This window comes from Ambystoma mexicanum, chromosome 10 (genome assembly GCF_040938575.1).
Source record: "Ambystoma mexicanum isolate Mex_15411 chromosome 10, UKY_AmexF1_1, whole genome shotgun sequence".
In the NCBI taxonomy this organism is placed as follows: Eukaryota; Metazoa; Chordata; class Amphibia; order Caudata; family Ambystomatidae; genus Ambystoma; species Ambystoma mexicanum.
The window spans coordinates 1385133617-1385151034 of NC_090932.1; the positions used below are offsets into that span (position 1 = coordinate 1385133617).

A 17418-nucleotide genomic window follows, 5' to 3' on the forward strand; every position below is an offset into this window, starting at 1 on the left:
CTTCTACCTTTTGGTTTGATGAATTGCTCACCAGGATCTGTTGGCTTCTCTCTTCTGGCCGAAGGTCAGCGGATGTGATCCTTCCCTTGGGAGACACAAATGTGTAGCTGTCTATAATGGGCAAGGAGGAGGCAGGCCCTGGATTGTCTAGTATTTTCTAGGGCCATTTGCTAAGGTGTACAGCTCGTTTTTGTTCAAATGTATCATTGTTTAAAAACATTTTTAAAGTTCTGCAAGGACATTGTTGCTTGATCTCAAAGTGTAATTCTATACTATTGCTAAACACCTGGGCTGAAACATACATATTATTATAGCTGGATATCCATCACCTGTGGGGTTATGTTCCACCAAGGAGCTGTGGGTGACCCCCGATAGACCCTTTGGGCGTTGTTCCCTAAGCCTTTCCCCATTTTGAGCCTGAAATGAAATCCACCCAGTATGTGAAGTCTGACATCTATAATTGTACATGGCTTGCCCCCACCCCTCTTTTGCACCCCTGAACTGTCCTTTATGGACCAGCCCTGCAGGGCTGTAGATTAGAGGCATAAGGGACTATATACACAATATACAAAATACCCAGGGCCTTATAAAGAGTTTCGTGGTTGTGAAAAACTTTGCAGAAAAGTGGCAGTAACTGCATTACCACCACTTTTCCGCCAGTTCCCTGCACCACCAGACTGAAGAGTTTAGTGGTAAAGTGGAAGACTATCCATTGCTTGCTGGAGGGCTTCCTCCCCTTTACCTCCAAAAAAGGGGAAATTGACCATGGATGAGATTGCTGCCAGTAGTACATCCTCCACACGCTCGGTGGTGTCCCATGGACTGCGGGCATGGGAATCGACACTGCCACGCCACCGCTTGCAGTCAGGCGGATCTACTGTGATTATGAGTCGTGGAAAGGCAATCCAGTTTGGTGGTAGCTTTGAATGACTTGCAGCAACTTCTATGCGGGGATTTGGAGGGTAGTCCAGTATCCCAATTGGATTAAGATGAAGAGTGGAGGCAAATTTGGTATGTTTGCAGCAGAAAGGGAAGATACTTTTGTCCGAACCTCGACTGGAGGAGGCTGAGAGGGGGCTTATCTTCTAAGAGATGCTTATGGGGCATGGCTTCCATAACTTTGGTCTCCCTGTCATTGGCCAGCGGGGCACAGTCTAGTTCAAGCTTCAACGCCGGCTTAATGGAGTTAAGTAAAGTAACTCAAGTATTTTACATAATGCTTCATATGGAAGCTACATGTGTTTCTAATCACTCTTAATTCCAGCAGACATGGAAACTAAGCCAAAATGAAGTCATATGCTCAGAGTCACAGGAGTTGATAAAGTTAGAAGCTGGGATTTGAATGCTTGTGGTCAGGGATGTCCTGCATCTCTATAGTTATTTGATGGATGCTTTCAGCTACATTTTCCATTCTCAGCAGTTGCTGCTCAAAGTGCAGCTGAATGAAGGTGCTACACTGTGGGAAATGTTGGTTTGGCGGCGAGAACAGATTTATATCCTGGTCTTTTATGTGATCTAGTGACTATGTGCTTCGTTGCAGGTCAGACGGCGCTGCACATTGCTGTCGAGAGGCGCTGCAAGCATTATGTGGAGCTGCTGGTGGAGAAAGGAGCCGATGTACACGCGCAGGCCCGCGGACGCTTCTTCCAGCCCCGGGATGAGGGTGGCTACTTCTACTTTGGTAAGGACAGTGTGTGCGCCACCTGAGGGCCCCGTTGCCATCCTGCAGCAAATGGAATCATTGCTGTGCAATGTAATTGCGAGCACCAGGAATATTGGCCTCATAGTTCAAAATGTAATCCACATTCAAACTCAAAGAAAAAAATTGAAATATACAACATTCTTCTTCAATTTGCACATCTGCAGAGAATCTATTCTAGGTTTTTTTCAAAAATGATTCCATCAGGGGTTTAGGTGGCATGAGCAGTGGATAGGAGAGGCTCTTAGGAATCAGAAAATGATTAGTGTGTGCACGCGCCGCGAGTAGATACAAGGAGGACCTAAGGCGTGTAAACAACCAGGGAACCTGTATAAAAGTTCATGGAAGAGGCCCTTTTGTCATGTTCAGTTCAGTTTCGCTCAAGTCGCCCTCATTTTGAGGGGCAGATGTTTACATTCTCCCTCCCATTCAGCCCCATTGCCAATCGGCCTCATGCCCCAAACTTTCAGGGGTTCCCTCTCTTAGTAAAGCTTTCACCCTCCAAAAATGTGTAATCATTTCTAAAGACTTTACGACCTGCCTTTATGGGGAACCTTTATCACCCTCCAAAAGAAGTTACTCCACATTGACTCCAATGGGTTCCTCTTCAAATGCACCCAGTTTGCCTTCGAGAGTTAACAGATTGAGGGTTGTACTATTTACCAGAGTTGGTAACACGTTGATGCCTCTGTAACCTCTTACAAACATGACCTTGGAAGCAGTACACCGAGGTGGTGTGCAGCCAACTCCACAGGGGTCATGAACTCACGCACTCCTAAAGCCAAATTACAAAAATACTGCATTTGGACCCCTGCAGGGGTCTGCGGTCTGCAAACTGCAAGTCTCCAAATGTTTGGACTGCCACCCCTACCAATGCCGCATCAAGGATTATGCTGGCTAGTGCTGATGCGGCAGGGGCTTTAGTTCAATACATCAAGAGCCAAAGGTCGTGGATGCTGCCAGAATTCCTGCTGTTAAACATTATCTCATTAGAAAATAATCGCAAAATGCGAACCGTCACCTGAACATGAGTCTATGATGGTACATCTGTTATGTACGGTTATGGGGAGTAAAAGGTCTCGAGTCACCAGTTAACTAAGTTTATTCTTATAAAAGTAAATGCAATTATTGACCACCACTGAGGAGATGGGGCTTGCAGCCATCGGAGCCTGCCTGGGAGAGGGCTTGGCAGCTATCGTGGCAATGGGGGCTCTGTGTGACTGTCGCATGGTCAGAAGCTGGTAGGATGGATGAAAGGAAGCAAGCTTGTGATGTGGATGGAGCTGGCGCTCCAGGAGCAGAGCAGTGTCTGGAAGAGATGGGTGGTTGACTGTGCTGGAAATGGAAAGAAATGTGCCAGTGGAACCCTCTCATCCTTGGAGGGGTGGGGCCGAGAGGCGGTGGCGGTGGGGCCAAGAGGCGTGGCCCCATGCCAGGTCATGCAATACAGTATCTCTTTATTTTACCCAATTCTGTCGATTTGCATAAATAGAAATGCCCACAATTTTACATTTGAAACATGTCTTATAGTGAGTCAGTAAAACACATTTTTGTGCGAATAATGGAAGTTGGGGTGTACAGTTTTGAATGGTCACACTACTCACCCTAAGAAAAAAATGTCTGTACATTGCAGGACATATATACCAGTTTGGACTGCTTTATTAAGTATGTGAGGCTTTGGCTCTTTCTGTATTGCGTTTCCCGTGCCAAGTCTACAGAAAGTGTCTGCTTGTTGAAACGTAGGTTGCTGGTGCATGTGATAACTTGGCTTCAGGACAGATCTCACTGGGAGTTTCCTGTTCCAAAGCTGAGTTATCGCATGCACGAGCAACTCGTGCTTCGAGACCACTTTCAGAAGACTTGGCAGTGCTGTAGTGTTTTCTGAAAGCCGCCTGCTCATTGAAGCGCAGTTTGCACGTCTGTTCCATAACATGGCTTCAGAGCAGATCCGTGAGTGTCGTGGGCTAGCCCCTGGGTCTGAGGACAGGACAGCGCTCCCCCAGCAAGACTTGTCTTGCCAGAGCGCAGCTCCAACTTGTTCCGGGCCATTTCCTCCACTGGTGTTTGAGGAGTGCAGTGGGAAGTGCATTTCCTATGTGTGCTGACTTGAGGCACCCCAGACCAGTGCATTCAGACAGGCAGCACTGCAGCCACGAATATAGCCTGCGTGGGGGTTTGTGTGGGTGCCTACAAGGCAGAGTTCCGCGCAGCCTGGCTGTGCATTGTGCCATGCCACACTGGCAATGGCGGCACATCCCATCCCTTGCCCTGGTCCGGTCTTCTCTGCACCTACCTTGATTACAGTAGAGTGACCAGATTTTCAAAATAAGGATATAAAAGGACGACTACGATTTGACCATGGCTGCCAGGAATGCCCTCCAGCATTGGGAAAAGGGCTGGGGGGAAAAGTGGGAGTGGGGGCTGAGGGGGGCAGAGGGATCCTGACATTCCTCTTGATGTAAACTGCACGTTTGGATCTGACTGCAAAGCACATTCAACACAGAGGAGCTTGTTATCTGATTCCTGCTCCAGGGCGGGCTGTGATAACGTTTTCAAAGTCAGTGGAAGTTGGTGGTTCGTGCTGGGTTGAGCCCACTCGGGCATGGTGAAGTTGATGTACACTTACTGAACAGTTATTACATGTACTTGGTTTATAACTAGTATGCTGCGTTGTTGGTAAAGCAGCATTGTACTTTACCTGCAGATTGAAGAGCCGTTGTATACACTCGCTGCAGTCATGGGATTCTCCTAGATCGCCTGCCCCTCTCCCCTACACAGGGTTGGGGGTTTTCAACGAAAAGACTCTCGGGGATAGGGCAGTGGTCTTCAAACTGGGGGGCTGGCCCCCCTACGGGGGCCCGAAGGATGTCCAAGTGGAGCCTCTTTGAAAAGGGATAACAATGACCGTTTTTAATGTAAAACAAGAGTAAGGGATATCTTTTAATAGAAAATATTAGCAGTAGAACATCTGCTTACATTTTACAGAGCCCAGGGCTCCTCCGGAGATCCTTTGGGCCCCATGGGAAGGGGGGGGGGCAATCCCATGGTGGGGGGGGAGGGGGCCCAGACACAATATTTTTACCGAGTGGGCGGGGGGTACTCTGTATGAAAATGTTTTAATATAACTGGGATAGGGGGACAGTGGTCCCAATTCCGCGACAGTCCCTACGACACTGGAAAGCTGTTCACCCCAACATACCTTGCACTTTGCACAGCCACTGACAATGGCCGTGTAGTGTGCATCATCTGTACAGGTCGTCTGATAGAACACATGTATCTGTGGTCAGGGAGCCCTGGCAGGATGTTTCTGCAGGGCAGTTTATGACCTCCCATGGGCTGACCCTCCCACGTGAAGCCCAGATTCAGCCACTTCTAGGAGTATACCTGTGTTTCAGTAAATCATGTTACTCTTTCCTATAGCTCCGAGCACTGAACACGTGACTGCCTAGAAGTAAATCTACACTGCATCAGGGGGAATGCAAATTGGATCGGAGGACTCATGAAAACAGTAGAGGCTCAGGGTAGAAGGAATTTAAAGTCTGGAGGCTTTAGGCACCAGGAGAGTGCCCACACTTGATATAAGGTAGAACAAACATTATCCCAAACATACAGAGGTGTGAAGATGTGACCATAGGCTTCATCACCTCTGCATTGAATGTGGACAATCTGGGGTGTGTGACCCCAGGTGAGAAGTACAAGGGAACGGACTACAATGAGGGATCTAAAGGGATAAACCCTTCCAATCCATTTATTGGGGGAGCCGTCACTTCTTACGAGGGGCGCGGCTTTGGGAAGTGGGGCGGGGCCAAGGGGCGTGGGTCCCATGTTGTGCAACACAGTATGCAATATAGAACCCAATCCTGTCGATTTGCATAAATGCAAAGAGCATTATGGGAACAACATAATGTGCACAATTTCAAATGTTAAACTTGTCTTATCGTGATTCATTAAGAAAACCTTTTAAGTGAATAATGGACTCTTTTGTTTTGATTGGTCACAATAGTCACCCTAATAAAGATATGTCTGTAAATTACTGGACATATATACCACTTTGATTGTAGGGCTTCGCAGTTTCTGTATGCATGTGTTCTGAACACTCCTTGAAGAGGAGCTACAACGAGCAGAATGCTTTCAGAAAGGCGCAAATGCCGAGTCTTCTGAAAGGGTCTGCTTGATGAGGCACAGGATCTGCAAGAGTCGAGTATGGGACCCCCTGGGTCTGTAGGACAGAGCCGGGGTCCTACAGACCCAAGATATTTTTTGCCAGAGCGCCGCTCCATCTTGTCCGGCCCACCCGCTTCACAATCCCCTTTTCCACCCAAGCATGCCACCCTGACTTTTCAGCTGAAACTCATCTCCAAAATCTACCTCGTACATACCGTAGTGTAGGAGCATGTGACTACAGGGTCTTGAAACAGATGCAAGCATACGACACACTACAAATTATAATATGAATATACCACTTTATCTCAGCGCTCGCTTGAAATATCAGGCAGCTCCCATCCATGCTAGTTAATGTGAGTGTTGTGAAGAAGTGGTGTAATGTGTGTTAAAGTTTAATTTGTAGTGTGATGGACTCTTTTGGCAATTTACTTTGTAGTGAGTACACACACCCCATGCAAAACAGTGTAAAAGCAATGCACAATGCAATGATAACATAAATACAGTGACCGTGCACAAACACAGCCCTTGTGATGCAACACCCATTTAGATGGTATGGTATCTTTTGTATTTTGAGCTTTTTTCTTCTTTCAGCTGGGTGGCATGCAAGGAGGCACGCGCTACTCTGCTCATGAATGATCCACACATATACATGATAGCAGAGGCTCTTAGTCCCCTGATGGGGACTTTTCTAAATAACCGATTTGCTTGTCCCACATCTCAATACAATATGAGCCTAACTACTGTTTTTGCGCCAACTAGGACCAATACATACTACACACTCAAATATGGTTAAATAGGATACAATTTTTTAAAAAAACAGTGCTAAAGACGGAATAAATACTTTACTCATTAAATATGACAGTGTGAATTAATGGCACAATGCATTAAACAGTCACTGTGATTTCCAGCCTCTAGTATAATGCCAGCTCCTTATCTCAGCCCAGCATATGTAAATCCTGGTTTTCCTTAGGTTAGGCACTAACCCTTGTGATTCGATAAATGTTTCCTCTTACATGAAAATAATTCCCTACACTTTTATACAGTTTAGCCTATTATGTCTAGTTCTGAGGATACTTGCTAGCTTTTTACACCATTCATTGTTAGCCAATTGACCTCTGCTGAATTTAGCTGTCCAGCACTACTCTAACACCCTCAGTATACAAGTCATAGGAACGTTGTTACTACACCTAGTGGTATCGTGATCTTACCTGTAGGTCACACTCTACTGCCTAATTACACTTTGTGCTGAAATAAGCTCACTCTAGGCACATCACAGCACCCACAGACCTCAGCCCTAACTAATTTAGTTTTACCATCGTATGCTTTACTATCCGACACTGCATCTTGTAATCAGCTATTGCTGAGCTACAGAGTGTGACTCTGTTCCACCCGCCTACAGTATCCACACCTAAAATGCACACACCTATGAGCTTCCTGCCCCTCCCCTCTATCACAACAAGCATTACATACTTTTTGCTATTATTACTAGCAGTTCACCAACATTACACTAATCGCAACCATACCGTGGCCCTACCTCTCAACCACTTAAACAAATATTGGCCAATTGATTGTCACACGCAATGCCTGGTACAAAACACCCTACCTTGTACCACTTTTGAGAGAAATGGAAGACTCCGTTCAAGACTAGCTAAACTTTATGAACCACCAGCTAGAACCCTGGTAACTACCAACAAAAGATCCAACCCCAGACCTGTCATGCCATCACCAAAACCAAACATCGGCCCATACCTACTGCCACTAACAAGACCCAAACTTCAACAGGCCCCCGGTCACCAACTGCAGCCAACCCATGCCTTAAGGGTGCTCTAATAAATTCTAGATCCTTAGTTGCTCATGCAACAGAGATAGCAGACCTCATTCACTCAGAACACCTAGAACTCTTAGTAGTCACAGAATCCTGGCTACATGCTGCTGCAGGACCCTCCTTCTCACTGGCTATACCTAACGGATGTACCATACTGAGATCAGACAGAGCTGATACTCGAGGAGGAGGTATTGCACTCATAGCCAGAGACAATCTACCATGCAGGCTAGTGCCATCCGCGGATATCAAATCCTGTGAGATTATGACAGCCAAACTCAACATAAACAGCTCCCAGTCTCTCACTATTTACTTGATCTATAGACCTCCAGGCCCTATTGGAACATTCGAAAATGACTTATCGAACATCTCTAATAATCTAAAAAAAACTCCTCTGGTCTTACTACTCAGGGATTTGAACCTGGGTTACAACGACCCCAAAGATGTACATGCATCTAATGTGGGTTATATCCTTGCGGAACAAGGTTTTACCCAAAGTGTGCTCTACCCCTTACATAGCAAAGGCAGAATATTGGATTGGGTAGCAGACTACAACTGCAACGCCTTGATATTCTCCATATCTCCTCAGATCTGGATGGATCATTACCTCATAACCTTTATCTTAACCACTACCAAACCCATCTCTGCACCTGTACCTCCAGCTCCAGCCATTCCTACCTGGAATTAAAAGAATATCACTCGCGATAACCTACTCCTCCTTATCCTCCCTACACTCAATGCGATCCCCGAAAACCTGGGTTCTGAAGCACTGGTTAAGGAATTTAACCATATCATGACCACCGCTTTATACTCAATAGCGCCACTTAAACTAAGACAAAGCAAACCAAAGCCCATCTCAATTCCTGGTAAGCTCCATACCTAAAATCATTATGCAGCAAAAAAAAGGCAATGTGAGACATCCTGGCGATCACAACCGTCGGAGGAAAACAAGTCCAATCTCAGCGCCATCACAGCCTTATACAAAAAGAAATCCTCCTAGCTAAACGTGAAACTTATAATGCCAGAATATCTCAAGCCAATTCTAGCATGAAGGAACTCTTTGTCATTCTCAAAGAGCTAGATGCCCCTATCCTAGTGCCAGGCAATTGTATCAAGGGCAAACTCTGGTGCTCCAACATACAGCAAGCTCTAGCTAACAACGTCACAACTTTACAAGCAAAAATTGCCAAGAAAAAAAGCCACACTATGGTACTAAGCCTACTAGAAATACCCTAGAGCTAACCTAATAACATCGCCAATCACTCCCGATTTAAGTTTTCTAAAGTCACCATAAATGAAACGGAAAAGATTATACTATCACTCAAACCCTCTAATTGTCAGGGCGATCTATGTCCTGCCCAACTTATAAAGGACGCAGCCAGAGACCTGGCCCCCTTTATCACGAAACTCATCAACTCGTCATTTTCATCTAATACCATCCCATCCAACCTCAAGGAATCATGAGTGCTACCTTTATTGAAGAAGCAGACTCTAGACCCATTGATACCCACTAACTACCATCCAATTACCACAGTGCCTTTTCTTCTGAAGATCTTCGTCAAAATGGCATACGCCCAAATACAAAAACAATTGGAATCTAACTCCCTACTAGGGACTAGGCAATCAGGTTTTCGACCCCAACATGGGCCCGAAACAGCACTAATAGACCTCAAGTCACAGATAGACGAACTTAGGGATAAAGGGGAATCAGCCCTTCTTTTACCCTTGGATTTATCGGCCGCCTTTGACCTGGTTGACCACAGGGTCCTATGCAGCCACCTGGATTCGGCAGCACACTTCTCAACAGAAGCCATAGCGTGGATACAATCTTTTTTTAAATAATCGGACGATGAGAGTTTTCTCACCTATGGCAGAGGCCAACCCCATTCCCATCGCATGTGGAGTGCCCCAGGGATCTTGTGTCTCACTTACCCTTTACAATATCTTTACTAAGCCCCTTTTCGATGATCTGGATCATCTGGGTGTCAACTACACTAATTACGCAGATGACACTCAGATTCTCTTACCGCTTACCAGTGATTATGACAAGGATTTGGCCTTGGTAAACAGGCTATATCTCACTGGGTACACCCTCGGCCCCCAAAAAACTAAGCCCCAAATATTCGGCCTTCAACATAGACCATAATATCATTACTGTCGCCAAGGAGGTAATAACTCTGGGTTTCTACTTGGATTCTACTCTCACCTTTAGCAAACAGGCCATGGCATACACATGCAAACTGATTAGAGCAGGCAAAGCTTTTCTGTCACATTCTAGCTGCATTACCCTGGCCAGAGCTCTCATTTTATCAAAGCTTGATTACTGCAACGCGTTGTATATAGGGGCCAACAAACAATCCATCAAGAAAATCCAATTCTTACAAAATAATGCTCTGAGAGCAGCCTTAGGAATTGCTAAGAGAGAACATATTTCTGAGACAAGAAGAGCCAACAACTGGCTCTCTACACATGATAAAATAAAACGAAAAGTTGCCTCCCTTACCTATAAATGCCTGAATAACGCAGCACCCTGCTACCGGTCTGATAGATTCACTATGAAGCCTGCAACAAGAACAACTAGACTCTCCAATACTAACTACTTCTGGGTCCCTAGATATAAGCTATTGTCAGGTTTCCTTCCCCTATTCAGGCTATTTTCCCTTATTCAAGTTTCTTTCTCATTATTTCTCTTTATTTATCCTTTTCAGATTAGCCTTGTGTGGGTGGGAAGTTTTCTATTGTAGTTGGTTTGGCCTTAACTTGCTGATTCAGAATCCTGGTTCTGACCCAAGGCAAAATGGAGTCTCACAATGACAGCTCTGATTGGTTACAAGACACTGCAGAACAAAAATGAACATTCTAAACTGTCACTCTGTGCCTTTCATCATCTAAACCCCAGCTGAGAGGACGTGTTTAGTGGCTGCTCCTGCTTTAGACTTGGGCCTGGTGGATTTTATCCTTCAGGCGTTTGCAGTTGAGCGGCTACTTTCTTGGGGGTTTCTGGAGAAGCTATCAGTTGTCAGGAATTCGTTTTTGAAGACAGGAAACTCTGAAGATCCTTATGAATTTGCTCAGGAGATAAGTGACTTTATTTGTACTGCAACTCTGTTCATCCTAATGACATTTTCCTTGAAAATTCGTGAAAAGTTGTCTTTGTACTTGTACTATTGAACTCTCTGAGTGCGCTTGAACGCTATTTGTAAATACGCGTACTACTTGTAATCAGAAAATATCGTTGAACTTTAGCGCGCGCATCTGTTTGTCGCGTGTGAATACAAGAGCACGTGTGTTTTCCAGCGCGGGTGCTCCTTAGCGCGAGAATCTGTTCGTCGCGTGTGAATTCAAGAGCGCATGTGTTTTCCAGCGCAGGTGCTCCTTAGCGCGAGAATCTGTTCGTCGCGTGTGAATTCAAGAGCGCGTGTGTTTTCCAGCGCGGGTGCTCCTTAGCGCGACAATCTGTTCGTCGCGTGTGAACTCAAGAGCGCGTGTGTTTTCTAGCGCGGGTGCTCCTTAGCGCGAGAATCTGTTCGTCGCGTGTGAACTCAACAGCGCGTGTGTTTTCTAGCGCGGGTACTCCTAGCGGGAGATTTATTCGTCGCGCGAGACCTTTAAAGCGTGTGAGTTTGTAGCACGTGTGCTTCCTGACGCGATAATCTAATTGCCGCATGCAAACTTTATTGCGCGTGTGGTTTCTTGCGCGTGTCCTTTTGATCGCGTGTATTCGTTCGCGAATGAACTTTTTGCGCGTGAATTCTAAGTGATGTGGTTAGGCAAGCGCGTGTGTTTTCTGCGCGTGGATTTTGCTTTCCGTGCGCGTGTTCATCAACCCAGGAAGTTTTCAACGTGAAGTTCATCTGTATGGAAATAACCCGAGTGTGAGTTTAACACGTGTTTTCTTCAAGGATTCACAAACTCAATAGAATTGTAAATAGTTTTGAAAAGTTTGAAAGAAAAAGAAAGAATATATAAAGACAATCTAGCTGGACAACCAGTGCATTTTGGAAAAGAGACAAAGAACAAAGCTTTCCAGATTTGCCTAAAGTAAGAAGTTGCTGTGAATTTCAAGAGTCTCAAGTAAGAGAGATTTTCAGCTTCTTTACAAGCTTCTCTAAGAAATTTCAAGAGAAGAGCCAGGTATGATTCTTAATTATTAGTTAAGGATTTAAAGTCTTTCCCATTCCTAAGGTTAAGTAAGTAAATAAAGGAATTGTATCTGCTTTTCTTATATCCTCTGCAGGTTCAGCTCTGGTTAGCCTTGACGCAGTATGCCTGGTATTGTTTTGTTATCCACTTCCCCCTTTCCCTTTGGGGTGTAGTTTACAGAGCTGAATTGAAATCTAGTTCTGAGAATTACATTTCAGGGGGATTGTCGGGGGTTCAGCAGCTTCCGCGGACACAGGACCTCTCAGCCTGACAGAATGAAAGGCCAATAATTTAGTCCGCCCGAGCTGTCATGAACCCCGATGAATCCATGGAGATGTTAGGATCTTTGATCAGGGAGTTACGGGAGGAGTTGAAAATATCTCGGGATGAAAATGCCTTACTTAGTCAAAAGGTGGATGACTTGAGTGTTAAAGTAACACAAATTCAACAGAGGGGAGAAAGGAGAGAGGATGAGGTTTCAGGGGGCGCTGGTTCTCCACCTGAGTTAGAAAGGGAAGATGAAGATCATTTACCACAAATACAACGGGCGCCTCCAGTGGCAGAAGGGGTAAGGAGTTTAATTATGCCAGTTCCTTTGGCGCCTCCAGAACGTTATCATGGGGATCCCAAGAGGTTTAGGGTGTTTTTGACACAATGTGAATTACATATTATGAGTAGACCAGAATTATTTCCCTCGGATGCATCTAAGATAACTTTTATGTTGTCCTATCTTTCTGGGGAGGCATCTGCTTGGGCTGGGTTGTTGGTGAGTCAAAAGAGTGCGGTTTTAGGAAATTACACCAGTTTTTTAGAGATATTCCGAAAGATGTTTGATAGAAGACAGTTATCTCTGGAAGTGGATGGTGAACTTTTAGAACTAAAACAAGGTAATAGAGACTTGATTGCTTATATAACACAATTTAAGTCCCTTGTGTTAGAAAGCAAGTGGCCCGAGGTTAAACAGGCCTCGTTGTTTTATCGGGGCCTTAGAGATGAGTTAAAGGATGCATTGTCTGGAGAAGTTGAACGCCCTTCTACTTGTGAAGGTCTGATTGATTTGGTTATTCAATTGGACTTTCGTTTGAGTGAAAGGAAGGCAGAGAGGCGTCATTGTCAGAGTGACGTAAAGTCGCTAGTTAGAGTGGATAGACCTAAGGTAGAGAGTAGATCCAAAGGGAATAATCCATCTTCCAGGGTCCGAGGCCCTTTAACAGTGGAAGAAAAGGCTAGGAGGAGAGATAACAATCTGTGTTTATATTGTGAAAGAGGTTGGCACTTTTTAGGAAACTGTCCTTACACTCCCAAGAAGACTTCTTCCTCAGCGGTCAAGGTACAACAGATCGCCAATACGGTGCAGACAGCGGTTCCCCATATAACCATAAATGTATCCTTGTTTTTTGAGTTGGAGTGTAAGGGAAATGGTCCCGTAATGCTTGACTCTCGTGCCACTGGGAATTTCATGGATTGGGGTCTGGCAAAATCTTTGGGAATTCCAATTATTCAGAAGGAGGTTGTAGAGCAGGCTAGGGCTGTTGATGGTACGTATCTATCTTCTGGTCCTATTACTCATAGGACTGGTTCTTTAACTTTGGAGTTATCAGGAGGTCACAGAGAGATAATTTCGTTTGAGTTAATTGATGCTCCTTTGTTGAAGATTATTTTGGGTATACCTTGGCTTACTCTCCATAATCCCCTGATTGATTGGAGTGCTAGGACAATTGACATGCAGTCAGATTTTTGTAAAGAGAATTGCTTTTCAGGAAGTTTCTTAAAGGACGATGTCAAACAAAGTAATTCCGTGTCTAGTTTTCTGGCTGAGACTGGAATTGGATGTCATGATGTGGGAGCTGTAGTGGGTCAACTTCCCCAGTGTTACAAAGATTTTTGGGACGTATTTGATGAGAAAGTGGCAGGAGAATTACCACCCCATAGGCCCTTTGATTGTAAAATTGAGCTGGAGCTAGGAACAATTTTGCCTAGTAGTAGGGTATATGCTCTTACTGAGAAAGAGAATGATTATTTAAAAGAATATTTGTCGGAAAATTTGGCCAAAGGGTTTATTCGTCATTCTAAGTCACCGGCGGCCTCTCCTTTATTTTTTGTACCAAAACCGGATGGAACGCTTTGAACTTGCATAGATTATCGAGCAGTTAACAAAGTCACTGTTAAGAACCGGTATCCTCTTCCTCTCATCTCGGAAATGCTTAATCAAATACAAGGAGCAAATATTTTCTCTAAATTAGATTTGAGAGGAGCTTACCATCTTGTACGTGTGCAGGAAGGGGACAAATGGAAGACCGCGTTTAAGACCAGGTTTGGGCTGTTTGAATATCAAGTTATGCCATTCGGTTTATGTAATGCTCCAGTGGCTTTCCAATTTTTCATTGATGAGGTTTTTAGAGAATACCTGGATATTTTTGTTGTCGTGTATATCGATGATATTTTGATTTTCTCTTCTGACCTGGATCAACATCAGAAACATGTCCGCTTAGTCTTACAAAAGCTGCGAGAAAACCATTTGTTTGCCAAATTGGAAAAAAGTCAATTCCATACAGATTCTGTGGAGTTTTTAGGTTTTATAATTTTACCTAAGGGTTTAGAAATTAATCCTAAAAAAGTGCAAGCAGTTCTTGAATGGCCCTCTCCTACTAAGGTTAAGGAAATACAAAGTTACTTAGGGTTTGCCAATTTTTATAGGAGATTTATCGAAGGTTTTTCTCGGCTGGTTGCTCCTATAACGAGACTTTTGAAAAAAGGAGTGAAATTTGACTGGGACCTTGAAGCAGAAAAAGCTTTTCAAGAGTTAAAACAAAGATTTACTTCTAGTCCAATTCTAATTCATCCTGATCTCTCAACCTTTTTTTGTGGAGGCGGACGCTTCAAATTTAGCGTTGGGAGCGGTGCTTTCTCAAAGGAATGAAACTACTGGTCAAATACATCCAGTTGAATTCTTTTCTAGGAAGTTTTCTGCCGCTGAAGTGAACTACACAATTGCAGATCGTGAACTATTAGCAATAAAGTCTGCTTTTGAAGAATGGAGACATTTTCTAAAAGGAGCAAGACATACGGTAACGGTCCTTACTGATCACTGAAATGTATTGTTTTTAAAATCTGCAAGAACTTTGTCTCCACAACAACTTCGTTGGTCCTTATTCTTTGCCGATTATGATTTTGTTGTGACTTTTAAACCCGGAAGTCAGAACAAAAAAGCTGTTGCGTTATCCCACCAATTTCCTGGTAGTGAGGAGAGAGAGATTCTAGAACCAGAACCTATAATTGCTCCAGAACGTTTTTTGTTAGCCGGAGCCATTAAAGAAATTGATTTTTTGAATGAAGTTCGCCAGAATATGTCCTTGCAGAAGATGGAGGAGTGGGTGAGACTGGATCCAGCCAGAAGTTTGAAAGACGATCTTCCTTTTTTGATAACAAGCTTTATGTACCTACTGAAGAATTCAGAGAAAAGGTTTTGAGAAATTGTCATGAATTCATTTTATCAGGACATCCTGGTTTCAGAAAAACTCTGGAATTGGTTCGAAGGAATTTTTGGTGGGAAAAAATTTGCCAAGACACATTGAACTTTGTTAAAACTTGTGCAGTCTGTGCACAAGCAAAAAGTCAAGTTGGGAAGCCGCATGGTTTATTGGAGCCGTTACCTGTTCCTCCTCGTCCTTGGCACACTATTTCTATGGATTTTATTGTTGATCTCCCTCAAGATAAGGGTTGTACTACCATTCTTGTTGTGGTCGATCTTCTTACTAAAGAAGCACATTTTTTACCAATGGAGGGAGAGGTTACCGCGGAAAAACTGGCTCATAGTTTTTTGCAAGGTGTAGTTCGACTACATGGACTCCCAAGTCAAGTTATCTCTGACAGGGGATCTCAATTTATTTAAAAATTCTGGAGGGCCTTCTGTAAGAAACTTGGAGTGGAAGTTAGTTTGACTTCTGGGTATCATCCGGAGAGTAATGGACAAGTGGAGAGAGTAAATCAAGAATTGGAGAAGTTTTTAAGGTGTTATTTACAAGCTAGAGAGGAATGGGTGGATTTGGTATGGTTGGCAGAATTCTCTTACAACAATTGTGGTAAAGATGCTACTTCTATGTCCCCTTTCTTTTTGGGTCGTGGGTTTCATCCTCGCTTTCTGAGTTTAGAGGTGTTGGAGGATTCTGGGAATCCTAGAGTGGAAGATCGTTTGTTGATAATGAAGAATAACTTGGATAGAGCAAAAAAGGTGCTGGGAGAAAACAAATTGAAATACAAAAGGTGTGCAGATTTGAGAAGGAAGGCTGGTCCTGAATATAAGGTGGGAGACTTAGTTTGGCTTTCTACCCGGTACCTAAAAATTAAGGGGAAGAATAAATTCAGTCCACGATTTGTAGGCCCATTCGAAGTAGAGAGAATCATCAACCCTGTGGCAGTACGATTGAAATTACCCAAGCAATTGAAGGTACATCCTACTTTCCATGTTAGTCTTTTAAAACCAGTTTGTTCAGGAACTAGATTTAGAACACCACCTTCCCCTGTGATTTTGGAGGATTCATCTGAGGAATTTGTGGTTAAACAAATTCCAGGAAAGTGAGGGGAAGGTTGCAGTATTTAATTGATTGGGAGGGATATGGACCTGAGGAACGATCATGGGAAGATTCAGTTGATGTACATGCCCCCCGTTTAGTTGCTAAGTTTCATGCTAAAAATCCACATAAGGTAGGCCCAGAGACTGGGCATTAGGAGGGGGGTACTGTCAGGTTTCCTTCCCCTATTCAGGCTATTTTCCCTTATTCAAGTTTCTTTCTCATTATTTCTCTTTATTTATCCTTTTCAGATTAGCCTTGTGTGGGTGGGAAGTTTTCTATTGTAGTTGGTTTGGCCTTAACTTGCTGATTCAGAATCCTGGTTCTGACCCAAGGCAAAATGGAGTCTCACAGTGACAGCTCTGATTGGTTAGAAGACACTGCAGAACAACAATGAACATTCTAAACTGTCACTCTGTGCCTTTCATCATCTAAACCCCAGCTGAGAGGACGTGTTTAGTGGCTGCTCCTGCTTTAGACTTGGGCCTGGTGGATTTTATCCTTCAGGCGTTTGCAGTTGAGCGGCTACTTTCTTGGGGGTTTCTGGAGAAGCTATCAGTTGTCAGGAATTCGTTTTTGAAGACAGGAAACTCTGAAGATCCTTATGAATTCGCTCAGGAGATAAGTGACTTTATTTGTACTGCAACTCTGTTCATCCTAATGACATTTTCCTTGAAAATTCGTGAAAAGTTGTCTTTGTACTTGTACTATTGAACTCTCTGAGTGCGCTTGAACGCTATTTGTAAATACGCGTACTACTTGTAATCTGAGAATATCGTTGAACTTTAGCGCGCGCATCTGTTCGTCGCGTGTGAATACATGAGCACGTGTGTTTTCCAGCGCGGGTGCTCCTTAGCGCGAGAATCTGTTCGTCGCGTGTGAATTCAAGAGCGCGTGTGTTTTCTAGCGCGGGTACCCCTAGCGGGAGATTCATTCGTCGCGCGAGACCTTTAAAGCGTGTGAGTTTGTAGCGCGTGTGCTTCCTGACGCGATAATCTAATTGCCGCGTGCAAACTTTA

General features: G+C 44.2%; 1 protein-coding gene across 3 annotated transcripts in view; it reads left to right on the forward strand.

Moving 5' to 3' along the window:
* Positions 1-17418, forward strand: part of TRPV4 (transient receptor potential cation channel subfamily V member 4) — an 848481-nt gene that overhangs the window by 479347 nt on the left and 351716 nt on the right. For all 3 annotated transcript variants that reach the window (XM_069619410.1, XM_069619409.1, XM_069619408.1), the window contains exon 5: positions 1541-1681. In XM_069619410.1, coding sequence (XP_069475511.1) covers positions 1541-1681 — 141 coding nt within the window. The remainder of the gene's footprint in view (positions 1-1540; positions 1682-17418) is intronic.